Genomic DNA, 16,834 nt, shown 5'->3' on the forward strand with positions numbered 1-16,834 from the left:
TGTGGGATATATAGTGTTACATCATTGGGCCTTATGTATAGTCTATTTTGTAAATGGGTTGGGCCTGTCCTCCCGTATTTATTATCTAGGGTTAGATTATTTAAGATGCATACATGCATCGGGTTTTGGTAACTCTGATAATTACTTTGTAACCCTAATCATGCCTCTACAGTAGCAATTCTTCATCGAGTTCTTCTGAGGCGTGACTTTTGAATCATCCAGCATATTTTGAGTCATTGTCGTGTTCTTACTTTAATTTGTTTGAATCTATCGATCATTCAAGGATATTTAGTCATAACAATTGGTATCAGAGCGGGAGACTGTGTAATAAATACGCATCTCTTCTGTTTAAGAGCTTTTAGGGTTTCTGTTAATATTGGATCTGGCTTAAGGATCATCACTGTGTTCTTGACGTTGTTTAGCAATCACAATATTACCCTTAAAAACTGCTTTAGTTTTACACATATGATTCTTAACAGGTTTTAAAGATCTAATCATCATGCAGCACGAAGATTCTCACATCAACTCTATCAATCTTTCAAGCAGCATTGGATCGACCACTAGGATCCCGATTCTCTTTCCCAATGAGTATGAAGTTTGGGCACACCACTTTGAATATTATGTTCTTGGCTTAGAAGATAATGGATATCTGATATGGGAGGCTATAACTCTTGGACTGTTTGTTCACACTGAACGCAAAAGAGCCATCAAAACTCAAAACGACTACAAAAAACTCCTTCTTGATGGTAAGGACGTTCCTCAAGATGAAAAGGAAAAACTGATCATCAATGTTAAGGCATTGAGGATCATTCGATTTGCCTTGCAAGCTGATACTTTTCATCTGGTCAGCCCCTGTGACACTGCCAAAGCCATCTGGGATCGACTGAAGGAACTCTACTCAACAGATGCGGATCTTGAGTACTCAACACAAACGCTCTTGCTTTCAGAGTTTGGTGCTTTTTCTCAGAAGGCTGAAGAGAGTTTAAGTCAAACCTTCAATCGATATAATCATCTTTTGAGCAGAATGATGAAACATGGGATTGGACATGAGTTAATTGAACAAAAAGTCATGTTTTAGAATGGACTTCGATCAGAGTGGAAAGCAGTGGTGTCTAAAGTCAAGGCACATGAGCAGTTTAAGAACTATACACTTGCCAAGCTTGTTGGTATCGTAAGGTCACATGAAGATGAAGTGACTAAAGAAGCGAAAGTTGTCTCAAGAATGGGTTCATTGGCCCTTGTTGCGAAGGGTAAGAAGATGGTTGAAGAGGATGATTCAGATTTTGAGCTCTCTGAGTGCGAACTATCTAAAGAAGAGTTTGCAATGATGGTGTCGCAACCAAAGAGATTCGCAAAGAAGAACTTCAACCGGAACAAGAACCGTAATTGGCAGGGCAGTTATAGCTCTGAAAAGGTGAAAGAAGAAAATGCGAATGGTTCGCAGAAGGATGAAGACAAGAAAGAGAAGAAGCTCATGGGTGACTCCGGATATGATTGCAACTATTGCCATGGCAAAAACCACTTGGCAAAGGAGTGTATGCTGCGAAGATTGAACGAAAAGAAAGAGGGAGAAGATGATGAAGCTTACCATCTGCGAAATCTTGAAGAAATCAAGAAGAAAAAGAATGCAGATAACTCTATGCCTGCTTTGATTGTGCAGGAAAATGAAGCTAATGATGAATTTGGCAGGGTAGAAGTCTGGTCCACAGAATCTGAAGAAAAGGAGGTTCGCAGTCCTACTCACGGGAAAAGCTTTGTTGCGAAAGGATTCGCACCATGAAGGAATATGTATTGTGGTGACAAACTATAGGGAAAATGAAAGTGATAGTCGCTTTGCTGCGAAGCCATTGTTTAAACAAATCAACAAGTGTGATCAAATGATCAATAAGGTACACTCTATTCTTGAATCACTCAATATTCCTGTGTCACAATATAAAACTGAACTAAAAGAATTAAAATTCACATTTTCAAGTATAAGTAACAGTTTGAAACAAACTCGATTGACAAATTCTAACCTAACCGATCAAATGAGCAGGGTTTTGTCAAAGAGTTAGGAACGATGCATATGGATTGAAAAGTTGGAGTCCGATATTTCTAAGTCTAGGGATGAACTTATTTATTTGCATAGAGACAATTTAATGCTTTTGAACCAACACATCATTTTTTGTTTAATTGCAAAAAGGCGTTATTTCAATATCACACAATTGCATCTTGATTGTGAGATTGGTAAGAAAATTCATAAAATGATCTTGCCTTTCCTTGAATTAAAAGAAGATGAAATCGATGATGATTGCTATAAGTGTGATTCGATTGTCTCTTCTGATGAAATTTAAGATGCTTACAGGGTGGGACTGGACAAAATTGAAACATACATTAAGTCCAAAGAACATAAGAACATGTTGAAGCAGCTTTTAGATGAAAATGATAAACTAAAATTCAAAACTGAAACTGTACAAAAATTTGACTCATTGAGTTCAAAGTTGAGTTCAGATAATAAACTCATTGTTGATAACACATCTGAATTCGACGATGATATTGACATGAGTGAAATTTCGGTAGAAGATAAGGTTGATTGTTCAGCGTTTGTTAAAAACGAATCAGAACCGGCGAAAGTACTAATTTCTGAAAATTCAGTAGAATTCGCACGTCTTTTACAAAATAAACCAAAGTCTTTAAAAGAAAAAGTTGTAGTTTATCAAAAGGTTCAAACTGTCCCAAATCAAGTTTTTGCAACCAGATGACTAGATAAAAACCAAACTATCAAATTAACGTCCCTTATAAATGAAGATAACAAAAGTGGATGTGACGAACATTTCTGGTCTGGACCGATCGATAACACAGATGAAACCGTGGGTCTCTCAGAAAAGACTTCATGGGGAGTAAAAGGGAGATATGTAGCGGAACCACTCAACAATCCATCAAGCTACAAAAAGGATGTTATATGCGAAACCTCATCAGTAAAAAGCAAACAACCTAGGAGAAAGACGAAACCCAAAGCACAGATCCATAAGTCATCTGAGCAATTTGCGGCTCAAAAACGCCAAAGAATTACGAGATATAACAAAAATCTCAGTGAAAGAAAGCAATTCTGAAAATCTAGAAATCCTAATTACGTGCATAAAGAAAAATCCCCTCATTTCAATCTAAATGCGAAACTCTCTCAAAATGCGAAACCTCAAGGTTTTTCACAAAATCAATCTAAGACGCCACAGGGTTCAAAACCAAAGCTTCAAAATCCAGCTAAACCAGTGGTGAAATCAAAAACCAAGGAGAATGGTTCAGACTTTGCTAACACATCAAAAGATGTCAAAGGCAAAAGTAAGATGGTTTCGGAGTCTAAAGCTCATTTCAAGGAGTCTGAAACTAGGTCCAAGAAAGCAGAAAAGCAATTTGTTAAACAGAATATTCAACAAAAGAAATGTCTTCTAAAGATGTGAATCTAAAAGACAAAAAAGAATAACAGTTTTTTTCAAATTACTAAGAAAGATAGTACCACATTAATAAAACGAACGTACTTGCTTGATCCATCTATTGTTTTTCCCACTTCCATGAAAACCTCACAAGGGCCCAAACAACTTTGGGTTCCTAAATCTGCTTGAATTTTTTGCAGGTAATTCGTGACAAGCCGTTTGACTCAGAATAGTATATCGACAACGGCTGCTAACGTCACATTGCAGGTAGGAAGGAGGAACTGCGAGAATATATGGCACTAAAAGATGGAGGAAGAGTAAAGTTTGGAAGCAATTCCCTTGGCACAATCAGAGGTTATGGAATGATCACGAATGGTGAATTCTCAATTCACAAGGTGGCATATGTGTAAGGACTTCAACACAATTTAATCAGAGTTTCGCAGCTAGTGGTTGGAACTAGGCTAAAAGTTCCGTTTGATGATGAAGGATCTGAAATTTTTGAGAAGAAAACAAAGAATGTTCTCATCAGATCAAAATGAAAAGGAGAGATGTTCCCTCTCGATCTAAAACCCATTATAGTGAAGCCAACTATATGTCTGCTTGCGAAAGCTTCGTCAGACGAAAGTCGGCTGTGGCATCGTAGACTTTCGCACCTCAACTTCAAAGATATCAACAAGCTAGTTCTTGGTGATCATGTGTGAGGTCTACCCCTCTTAAAATATGACAAAAAACATCTATTTGCAGCTTTTGAAATGGGAAAGCAAAGTAGGAAAAGTCATCCAACGATAGTAAACATGAAAGTCATTGAACCACTGGAAATTCTACAGATCGACCTTTGTGGCCCCTCTGCAATCGAAAGTGTTGGTGGTAGTAAATACATTCTTGTCATAGTTGATGATTTTTCATGTTTTACTTGGGTGTTCTTTCTTAAACAGAAATCTGAAGCAACACCAAAGCTAAAAGATTTTATAAAGCAGATAGAGATTCAACTGCAAAAGCAGGTTGGCAACGTTCGCAGATATAATGGGTTGGAATTCAAGAACCAAGCATTTGAAGAATTTCTAACTATTAAAGGAGTCTTGCACAATTTCTCTGCTCCTTATACTCCACAATAGAACGGGGTTGTTGAAAGACGAAACTGATCATTATGTGAGGCTGCGAGAACCATGCTCTCATTTGCGAATCTGCCACTCTACTTCTGGGCTGATACGATTGGAGCAGCGTGCTTTACACAAAATCGCTCAATTCTCAACAAGCGATTCGCAGTTACTCCCTATGAAATCCTGAATAAACGCAAACTGAACGTTAAGTTTTTCCATGTTTTTGGTTCTCGCTGTTTTATTTTCAACTTCAAGGAGCAATGCAATAAATTCGATGTGAAGGCTGACGAAGGTATTTTCTTGGGATATTCGCTGACCTCCAAGGCATATAGGGTTCTTAATAAAAAGTCCAAGAAGATCGAAGAAACCTATTATGTTACGTTCGATGACAGTTATTTAAAGAGGTATCAGCAGACTGCGAAACAATCAAAGGAGATCTTTCCACAAGCAAATCCTGCCACCATACCATTGGCTAATCTCTATGCAGAATTCATGCTTTTATTTGATGAACCAGCTAAAGTTATTTCTTCAGAATCCAAAGAAGCAGACAATAAACAGGATGAACTGAAGAAAATAATCGACTATGCTGTGAAAGATCTAGAAAGAAATCCTCACAGTTCGAAAGAATCACGACCGGTTAGCACACCTCTCTAGGGGGAGAATCCTGAATCAACTACCAGTGCAAGCTTTCAGGGGGAGCAACCCATCCCACAAGATACAAACACTCCATTGCAGTGGGAGTGTTTTACTTCATCTATTGACCCACCAACAGTGATCCATGAACATCCATTCGACGATGACAATTCAATTCCTATAGTAAAGGAGTTCTCATCATTCGAGGGGGAGAATAACGAAGCGAATGATGATCCGGATGTTGCGAATGATGATTCAGATGTTCAATCAGAATTTGAGGAGGTAAATGCTGAATTGGATCCCTCTTATGATCCGAATTACCCTCCTTTGATCAAATGGACCAGAGATCATCCGAAAACACAAGTGATTGGTGAGACCTCTGCAGGAGTGCTCACAAGATCCCAGCAAAAAGCGAAACGAACTTTATTATTCTCTAAAGTAGCATTTTGTATGTTTAATTCATTTGTCTCCAAGGTTGAACCCAAAACCGTCAATGTTGCTCTTGATCATTCTGATTGGGTGCAAGCGATGCAAGATGAATTCAATGAGTTCAAACGAAACAAAGTTTGGAGGTTAATTCCCACTCCACCTGATGCATCAGTTCTTGGTTTAAAATGGATGTTTCGAAATAAGCTGGATAAAGAAGGAAATGTGATAAGAAACAAAGCGAGACTCATTTTCAAGGGATATTGTCAGGAAGAAGGTATTGACTACGAAGAAACCTTCGCACCCGTTGCAAGATTAGAATCCGTTCGCATCTTCTTGGCATATGCAGCGCATAAGAACTTCGAAGTGTTTCAGATGGATGTCAAGTGTGCATTCTTGAATGGAGAACTTGAAGAGACAGTGTATGTGGAACAACCACCTGGGTTCATAAACGAAAAGTATCCTAATCACTATTACATTCTTGACAAGGTTGTTTACGGTATGAAGCAAGCTCCAAGAGCCTGGTACGAAACTCTCACTCGCTTTCTAAAAATGTCTAAATTTAAACAAGGTTCGGTTGACCCAACCTTCTTTCGCAAGAAAGAGGGTGACCACTTGATGATTGTCCAAATTTATGTTGATGACATCATCTTCGAATCTACTAATCCCAGCCTAACAGTTGAGTTCCGAATGTTGATGGAAACTAAATATGAGATAAGCTCCATGGGTCCTATTAACTTTTTCCTTGGACTGAACATTAGACAGAGTCAGGAAGGTATCTTTATTAACCAGGAAGCCTACACGAAGAATCTATTTGCAAAGTTTGGAATGGTGGGAGACTCAAAAGTGAAGGTTCCAATGGCGTTCGGAACAAAGCTAACCCCTTCTTTGGATAAACTAGCTACAGACATGACACTCTATCGCCAAATGATAGGTTCCTTAATGTATCTAACTGCGAGTCGTCAAAATATTATGATTCTGTTTGCTATTGTGCTAGGTTCCAAGCTAATCCTCGAGAACCACACATGACGGTTGTTAAGAACATTTTTCGGTATCTAAAACGAACATCATCACTTGGAATATGGTACCCTTCAAATTCTGGATTCTTTGTACAAGCCTTTTCGGATGCAGATCTAGGAGGATGTGGGTTAGATAGGAAAAGTACAACAGGAGGATGTCAATTCTTGGATGGCAAGCTCGTAACTTGGCAGCTGAAAAGGCAAACTTGCGTATCCCTCTCTACTATTGAAGTTGAGTATATAGCTGCTGCCTCATGCACTTCGCAGGTCATATGGATTCAAAGTTAACTTCGTGACTATGGCCTAAACATGAAACGAATCCCATTATATTGTGACTCTGTGACAACCGTTAAATTTCGGTCAATTCAAAGTCAAACAAAGTCAACAAGTCAAACCGGTCAACTCCAATAACCCTTGTATGTTAGGGTTTACGTTATGTAATCACTATACAATTCGTTATTTTAATGAGAAATCATCATTTGGAAAGTTCATGTGTTTGATTTTCCTTAGCCTTAACAGTGCTAAACAACGAACCAAAGCGATAAAACACTATTGCACAATCATCGGGATTGTGTACGACACTAAAACACGGTTCAACGGGGTTTACGAACCTTGCGTTGTGAAGCCGGACACTCAAAATAATCACAAACGAAACCTCTCTAAATCGTTTTCACTCTATCTCTTTTTATTTGAAATCTCTCCCAAATCTCTCTCAAAAGTTACTTTAACTTTTTGTAATCATTTGGGTCATCTCGACCCTTAACCGGGTCAAATACCGCTTGAAACGGGGTAAAAACGAGTAAAATAGCTTTAAGGATCCGAAACCGAAGCTTCAGGACCGAAGCCTCGCATATGAGGCCTCTGATCCGAAGCCGAGGCTTCTCACGAGACGAGGACCGAAGCCAGAAGACCGAAGCCTCGCATGCGAGGGTCCGAAGCCTCGCATCTTCGGCCCCCATGCGAGAGGTCTCGCAGACGGCCCCTTTTTACCGGTTTTTCGACTACGACTTCGTTTTAACTCCGTTTTTCATTATTTTAACGTGGGATTTTCACCCAAAACTTTATTTTATAAACTAAGGCCCCAAAATATATAAATCTCCAGGCTTTTTATAAAATATATTAAAAGAATTAGTGGTTGAACTAATTATTGAGGGAATATTTGCTTTTCCTTAATTTATGGCAAAAGCAAACCACCACCACCTCACTCTATGATTAGCCACTCTTTCCCACTACCCCTTGTATCCTTAGTGGACCTTTACAACCAATCTCCAGCTCTTCCCACGTTCTAAGAGCTGGAGGATTGATCCTCTCTCCTCATTCTCCATAAAATTATTTCATTCTACACTTAGCAACCAAGAACACTCTCCAAAATTCTCTCATCTTTTCTCTCAACTTCAAGAACTTCAAGGCTTTCTCCAGGGATTTCTTTCTTCAATTAGTAAGTATCTTCATCATTCACATAATTATTAAACTCCATTCTACTCAAATCATTGATATCATACACAAGTTCCATCTTATTCGGTGTTAGATTCTTGAATCATCAAGACATCTTCTTAGTGTTCTTGGGTTGAACACTTCCTCTCTCTCACTTTCATCTACTGAAACCACATAAGGTGAGTTCATACCCCTACATTTACATGTTTTTCTTAAGTTTTAAGGGGGGAATACAAGTAAAATCATCAAGAACACAATTAAACTTTTTCTAACAGATTACATCAGAAAAGATGGACGTTAATCACGGACTGTTTTGGTCAACTTAAATATTTTAGTTTTCAAAACTGTTTCAGATGCAAGTAGTTCAAACTCTTAGCTTTAAAATGGCTACTTGAACATATCCATATGATGTTTCTACAATTTATGGTGATTTTTACAAAACTGCCTGTCATTTCAAAGGCAAACCCGGACCAGTCTGTGATTATGAACATTTTCATCTCTGTTAGAGATCACTAAAAATCATGATAAAATTTACGAACAAACTAGACTCATATTCCAAACTCTCAAAATTTACGGATTTGGATTTAGAGCTTTGATTATTTTTCTATAAATTTTCTAAGAACGGTAACAGAAACTCTTTTCAACGAAAAGTTGCTGTTAATTTCATTTCACCTTGTAACATGTTGAGCAAGGTGTATATCTTTATGTGATTATATGTTATTGCAATATATGACATTTTATCTTAGTATTTAGACACACATCAGTTTACAAATGGATTTGGTCATATAAAATATAAAGAATAACAAGTGATTATAATCAAAGTACAATCGATACAAACATTAAATAAACTATTTTGAATATAGTTTGCATACATTACCACGTACTACCCTTGGTTGATAAACTATAATAGGTATAGTTTATGATACATTACATAACACATACATTTAAAAAGGGTACATTTATACAAATGATATTTTCATTAAGCAAGGTACGGCCATACGGTACCAAGTTTTCATAACACGTAATTCCGTTAATGACTTTGTGAGACATTTACTTCAAATTACCATTAAGTCCTGTATTGTAACCAGAGTCTCCTTGAGGGAGAGCGTGATACTTGTGTATAGATCTATATTGGGTTTGACAAACCCACACCTAAACTGCATGCAACAGTTAGACCGATAGGTCTGGGGTGACAAATGTCATAACATTTCCGACGCCTGAAGAATGTCGTTTTAGGCAACCTTGGTCATAGTATGGTTATAATAAACTCACATAAAGTATTAATAAACATTGGAATTTACGGGAACTTCATTAAAATTTAACGAGTTTATGTCGATTTAAACTTGCATTGTTTTACTATAAATATGACAAATTACTTGTACATTTCGGTCTTTGGGTTTTAAGACTACATTTACACATTAAGCAAAATATTGGATTTTCTAACACAAATACTACTTTTACAAACGAAAGGCTTTTAATAATACCAAACAAAAGCTTATGAACTCACCAACCTTTGTGTTGACACTTTTTCAAACAACTTGTATTCTCAGGAAATCATTAAACAGGTAATCAAGTGCTTTTGAGGATGGGACGCTAAGGCGTCTACTATTTCATATTTTATCAACATATTGTAATTGATTCGTAAACATGTAATTCATACAATGATGTAACTTTTTCAATTATATATATGTTGGTTGTGTTTGCTTGAATTACTATTACAATTGTTGTTATGATACTATACATGAAGTCCTCCACCCCCGGACGTTTCCGCCATCCTTGGTTTGGGGGTGTGACAGACTCCGAAAGTGCCATTCGTATTTGTCACAACCCAGTGCAACACTCAAAAACAAAACATATAGCACTGAGGTATCATTTCATCAAGGATTATGTGGAAGATGGCAATGTTGAAGTACACTTCGTAAGATCCGCTGATCAATTGGCTAACATATTCACAAAAGCCTTGCCTGAAACAACCTTCAATAGAATTCTTCAAGGCCTAGGAATGATGGAAGTTGAATCAGTTCCAAAACCACTTTCGCTTTAATAAAGTTGTCGCTGCGAATTGGTGCTAACGCTCGCAGTGATTCGTAGTCTACTTTGGCACTGCAAATCGGTGCGAACGCTCGAAGTGATTCGTAGTCCACTCTGATTTGTGGTTCGGATTTTCCAATATCATTTGTGGTCCAGTTTTCGTTTATCAATCTTTTTCAGAAAACTTCAAAAATTCAAAAATTATTTGTTTGTTTCTGTTTTTATATTTTTTTAGAAAACTCCTAAAATACAAAAATATTTTTTTTTTGTTTCTCTTATTTTTTAGAAAACTCTTAATAATCCAAAAATATTGTTCTTCTTTTGTTAAGTAACCACTTGTGCAGGGTTCAAGGCTAAATTTTTAACACGAATGATAGGGCAGGTATAAATCTTTTTATTTATGAAGTAGCTAAGTGTCCCTAGAAGCATGTTGTTGCATGTTGACTAAAGCCTTGACGAGTTTATGATGAAGCCTTAATGAATCGATAATACCAATCATTTCTTTCCAATCAGACTATTATTTCACATAAGTCTTGTGCTACCTTACTCTTCTCATATTGAGTCAAGAGTTGTCTGCTTGGTCACTTTCGCATAGCAGAGGTACTTTCGTTTTTCTTACACCACCTTACACTATTCTCCATCACATTCGCTTCCCTACATGTAACCCTTGAGACTCTCAGCAATTACCACTAAGGTTTATGGTTGCACAACATCTGTGTTAATGATCTTAGTTCCGTTACACCACTAGCTGAGTGAAACCCTAAATTCAACACATATAAATGAATTGACAGTCAACAATTAAACGTTCAAGATTTTCACTAAAGAATTAACGAATGCCACATTTGTAGTCTGTACCAAGAAATCTCTTTTTCTTTTGCGAGATCTTTATGAAGTGCTCGTCCCAAGACCCTTCTTCCCATAAGATCCAATTTTTTTATTATTTTTCTGAGATTTCTAAAACTTTCCTTGCCACTCAAATATTTCCCAACCTACTCGTTCAACTGACTACACTGGTCACACGAGTCCTTCATCCGAATTTTCGTTCTTATATCAAGTTTTGGTGTTTGGTTGGAGATAAAGCCACCCATTTAGCCTTATAAAAAGATGCCTTTCAATGTTTCTTAATAAACTATTGATCGTATTTCCACGGGAAGCCACACAGACACTTCTTAATCTCTCTTGACTTCGAAGAAAGACATCTATGCCCGGGATCCACAGTTTCGTGTCTTAATTAGACATCACTAGAATCCTTTAGAACCTATTGTTTTATTTTTGTCTCGTTGGCACACTCTTGCATGAAAATCCTAGTGATTTTCCACAGTCTGGTTCGTGGTTCTCATGGTTGCTCTTAGTTTTTCAAGTCAATAATGATTCAATACGAAAGCTCATGATTCGCTGTGAATGTCATAACTGCAAACAAGGAGAATTTGAAACGGCTATATTTGAAGAGATAAGATTTACTTTGGGCGTGGGAAAATTTGAACGGTCACTTACTTTACCGCCGCCTGACATACGTTTCTGACGCCACAGCTGTCAAATTGCACTTTTTCATGAGTCGTTTCAGTACTCGTCAGATTCTCTCTCCTCATTTCTTTCACCAAGCAAACGGTATAAAGGGGTTTGGCGCTTCATCTCTCATTACTACTCTCAAATCTCTCTCAAAGATTTTTGGTGATCAAAGCATCTACTATTCATCATTGTCTTTCTAGAGCTCAACAATGGTGACTTCTTCTGTTCATGATCAACCCGCATACTCCTCACTTCTTTCCATCAAACCTAATCAGAACCTGATGATTGATCTTGTTCCTTACAGGTATGACAACTATCTTCTTCCAATCGTCGAGTGTTTGAAGTATTATGTAACGCCCATAGATCCGGGCTAGCCAATTTAGAGACGATAAGCATCAAAAGTGACTTTTTGATGAAAGATTATTTAAAATGAATAATCCTAACTAAGTTGTAGTGGTCGTGACAAGGATTCCGAATATATAAAGAATACCGAAATACGAGTTATAACGAAGAAGTTATGACCTGTCAAAGTTTCGTGACAGAACCGGTACGAGACTGCGTGACGTAAATAGCGAATTTACGATAGAGCGATATTTAGTCTTAGTGATCTAAACAAAAGTTGTAGAATAAGTTAAACCAAGAGCGTGCATAAGAAGAACGTCTAAATCTAACTTCGTATGACGAAGTTATGATTTTTCGAAGTTTCGACTTAGCGGTATGCAGCCCAAAGTTCGAATATGAGATGGAGTGGTTTCTAGCCGAAACAATCTAAGCAAGAATCAAAGATGTCATTGATAGTAGTCCGACGGTAAAAAGACAGATGAAAACGGACGTCAGATAAAGGAGTTATGAATTTCTAACGGAGTTTTCCTGTCCCGACCTACTAAAAATAATATAATAAAAGTTAAATTCAAAATTAGCCGATAGAGTCTAAACGAGAGTTGTAGAGTAGAATCTCACCTACGCGTGGATATAAAGAACGTCGAAAACGGAGCTCGTATGTGAAAGATATGAATTTCTGAAGTTTGGGGCACGAACTTCAACCCCTGTGTCAGAGCTCACGGCGTGAGCACAGTGCCTCACGATGTGAGCAGGTGATAGAAATCTTCCAGGGCAAGTGGCATAATGACGAACGCCATGACATCGAGCTCATGATGTGAGCATTAGTGGCTCACGACGTGAGCATAGATTTTCAGCCTCCTATAAATAGAAAGCAAGGTCAGCCGAGTTTTGTTGCTCAATTTCTTCCTCTCGCCCGTATTACCTCGATTTACGAGCAAGTTATACCCCGAAGCCCGGGTATCATCCCGAGACCAGAAGCGAGTCCCGAAACTCCGAAGATCCCGAGAAGAAAAGAGTTTCCTAGCCGAAGCTCTGCCTGTGAGAAGCCTGGTGTGTGAAGAGATCACAGTTTCACCGAGGAATACTGCTTTAAGAGCCGTAGTGTTGTCCGAGCATCGTCTTATCAAGTGAGTGCATCGTCCCTTTAATGAACATGATTTTAATATAAGTATTGTTGGAATGTATTAAATATATGTTTTGTGTGAGTTATTTGATGATGTCTGAATTAAGTGTTAAAGAACATACATGATTGTTTATGATAACTTAGGTTAAAGAGTAAACCTAAGAAGGGTTATAATGGTTATGGGGTAGTATCTCTTTATGAGTACGAGTGAGATATATATGGAGAATAGAACTTTAAAATATGTCATTAATCCGGAAGCATTGATTAGACATAGTTATTCGTCCCTAGTCCGAGAGTATGGATTGGATTTAGTTAATTGTCATTAATCCGGGAGTATGGATTAAGACATAGTTAGTTGTCCTTAGTCTGGGAGTATGGACAGGACATATAATCTGTCATTAATCCAGTAGTATGGATTAATACATAGTCAGTTGTCCTTAGTCCGAGAGTATGGACATGACATAGTTATTTCTTATTAGATCCGGGAGTATGGATCAGGTCTAGAGGTTAGTTTTAGATCCGGGAGTATGGATCAGGTCGAGAGGTTAGTTTTAGATCCGGGAGTATGGATCAGGTCGAGAGGTTAGTTTTAGATCCGGGAGTATGGATCGGGTTGAGAGGTTAGTTTTTGGTCTCGTTGAGAGGATTGACGGGGTAGGGTAAGAGTTGGTTATATATATATATATAGAGAAAGTTTATATTGTGTGAATTCTAAATTATATATATATATATATATATATATATATATATATATATATATATATATATATATATATATGTTATAACATTGTGGGATTGAAATCCCTATGTACTCACCAGGTTTTCCAAACCTGACCCACTCAATATTTTTGTATCACAGGTATCGATACAAAGACACATTACACTGAGAGATTAAAGAGGTGTATATCATTACTGTAGATGAATGTAAGTTTGGTTTATGCTTATGTGTCTGTATTGACCAGGACATCCCAAATATTTTAAAACGAATAAAATACATCTCTTCAGAGATGCTTGGATAAAGTATTTATCATGTTTTCTGGGAACAAATTCCGCAACAGTTTTCTTTAAAAGATTACTATGATTTTAAAACAAAGCATAAACAAATCGGTCTTTTCTGGCCGTGATTTTGGGGATGTCACAGTTGGTATCAGAGCATTAGTTTAAGCGAACTAGGAATTTGTAGGATTTCTAGACTTAAACTTAGAATGCTAAGCGATGATTGTGAGATGAGTGTCTACCATATTTTAGACACGAGCACTAGTATATTTTAGGAAAGATGCCTAGAATGCTTTTATGTGCTAAATGTTATATGTTTTCCATATATGATATTATTTGTTCGGATCTATGGTCTGTTGCCGACCGGGTCTGGAAACCTTATGTGTTTAGGATTTTAAGCGTATAACTACGGTATTAGAACTAGCATGTAAACGTTTCGGAGTGATAAGGAGATTTATACGTCTATCATAATTAAAGCTTTCTTATCTTAAATTCTCGCCCGGTACACCGAACGTCTCCTTGGATGTAAAAAACGTTATGGTGAAGACTCGTAGATAATTGAGTAAATGGAGAAAATGAAAGGCTTATGATAGTGAATGACACCTATATGAAGATATCGTAAGAGTGGTATCTTGCCTTTAGAATATGTCTGATAAAATAACAGAACGTTTAGAGGAGTACGGTACGTCTGAAGTATACCTTCGATTCACAGGATGATGGAACGATTGGTGTAATTCTTGAAGTTGTCCCATCGTCTGGAATTTTCATCACCAACCGAGTTGAAGTAGAATTGATGATTGAAGATACGCATGGAAGAAATCCTAGTAGAGTCTAGGAAAATTTCTATGATTAATTGGACACATTCGTATGTGTTAAATTGTTTTGTGATTTTAGGACTTAGAGACTGCGATACAATACTTGGGACGAGTGTAAGGGTCAAAATGTTGTAATTAGTCGAAGTGTATTTTGCACTCTTCGAATGTTTTGTAATCTATTTTACTAAGGCGCTTTTATTCGAAGCTTAAGTGTCTATGCCTTAGTATATTTTTTGTACGCTTTCTGTTCCCTATAAATAGGGATATTTACATGAGTTAGAGGAGAGTTTTTACAGACCTGTCTTTGTACTCTGTAAACATTCGAAAGCGTAATAGAGCTGAAACAAGATCATATTTACATCCGGGTCTGGAAACCTTATGTGTTTAGGATTCTAAGCGTATGACTACGGTATTAGAACTAGCATGTAAACGTTTCGGAGTGATAAGGAGATTTATACGTCTATCATAATTAAAGCTTTCTTATCTTAAATTCTCGCCCGGTACACCGAACGTCTGCTTGGATGTACAAAACGTTATGGTGAAGACTCGTAGATAATTGAGTAAATGGAGAAAATGAAAGGCTTATGATAGTGAATGACACCTATCGGAAGATATCGTAAGAGTGGTATCTTGCCTTTAGAATATGTCTGATAAAATAACAGAACGTTTAGAGGAGTACGGTACGTCTGAAGTATACCTTCGATTCACAGGATGATGGAACGATTGGTGTAATTCTTGAAGTTGTCCATCGTCTGGAATTTTCATCACCAACCGAGTTGAAGTAGAATTGATGATTGAAGATACGCATGGAAGAAGTCCTAGTAGAGTCTAGGAAAATTTCTATGATTAATTGGACACATTCGTATGTGTTAAATTGTTTTGTGATTTTAGGACTTAGAGACTGCGATACAATACTTGGGACGAGTGTAAGGGTCAAAATGTTGTAATTAGTCGAAGTGTATTTTGCACTCTTCGAATGTTTTGTAATCTATTTTACTAAGGCGCTTTTATTCGAAGCTTAAGTGTCTATGCCTTAGTATATTTTTTGTACGCTTTCTGTTCCCTATAAATAGGGATATTTACATGAGTTAGAGGAGAGTTTTTATAGACCTGTCTTTGTACTCTGTAAACATTCGAAAGCGTAATAGAGCTGAAAGAAGATCATATTTACATCCGGGTCTGGAAACCTTATGTGTTTAGGATTCTAAGCGTATGACTACGGTATTAGAACTAGCATGTAAACGTTTCGGAGTGATAAGGAGATTTATACGTCTATCATAATTAAAGCTTTCTTATCTTAAATTCTCGCCCGGTACACCGAACGTCTGCTTGGATGTACAAAACGTTATGGTGAAGACTCGTAGATAATTGAGTAAATGGAGAAAATGAAAGGCTTATGATAGTGAATGACACCTATCGGAAGATATCGTAAGAGTGGTATCTTGCCTTTAGAATATGTCTGATAAAATAACAGAACGTTTAGAGGAGTACGGTACGTCTGAAGTATACCTTCGATTCACAGGATGATGGAACGATTGGTGTAATTCTTGAAGTTGTCCCATCGTCTGGAATTTTCATCACCAACCGAGTTGAAGTAGAATTGATGATTGAAGATACGCATGGAAGAAGTCCTAATAGAGTCTAGGAAAATTTCTATGATTAATTGGACACATTCGTATGTGTTAAATTGTTTTGTGATTTTAGGACTTAGAGACTGCGATACAATACTTGGGACGAGTGTAAGGGTCAAAATGTTGTAATTAGTCGAAGTGTATTTTGCACTCTTCGAATGTTTTGTAATCTATTTTACTAAGGCGCTTTTATTCGAAGCTTAAGTGTCTATGCCTTAGTATATTTTTTGTACGCTTTCTGTTCCCTATAAATAGGGATATTTACATGAGTTAGAGGAGAGTTTTTATAGACCTGTCTTTGTACTCTGTAAACATTCGAAAGCGTAATAGAGCTGAAACAAGATCATATTTACATCTGGTGTTCA

At 37.2% G+C, this 16,834-nt stretch overlaps 1 protein-coding gene across 1 annotated transcript in view; it reads left to right on the forward strand.

Annotated features, from left to right (window-relative positions):
- Positions 1–4,576: 4,576 nt before the first annotated feature.
- LOC145140180 (uncharacterized) overlaps positions 4,577–16,834 on the forward strand; it is a 39,983-nt gene continuing 27,725 nt past the window's right edge. Inside the window, exons 1-2 of the mRNA XM_079073756.1 lie at positions 4,577–5,146; positions 5,246–5,846. Coding sequence (XP_078929882.1) covers positions 4,577–5,146; positions 5,246–5,846 — 1,171 coding nt within the window. The remainder of the gene's footprint in view (positions 5,147–5,245; positions 5,847–16,834) is intronic.

This window comes from Lactuca virosa, chromosome 9 (assembly GCF_052849685.1).
Source record: "Lactuca virosa cultivar CGN04683 chromosome 9, Lactuca_virosa_CGN04683_v6, whole genome shotgun sequence".
Lineage (NCBI taxonomy): Eukaryota > Viridiplantae > Streptophyta > Magnoliopsida > Asterales > Asteraceae > Lactuca > Lactuca virosa.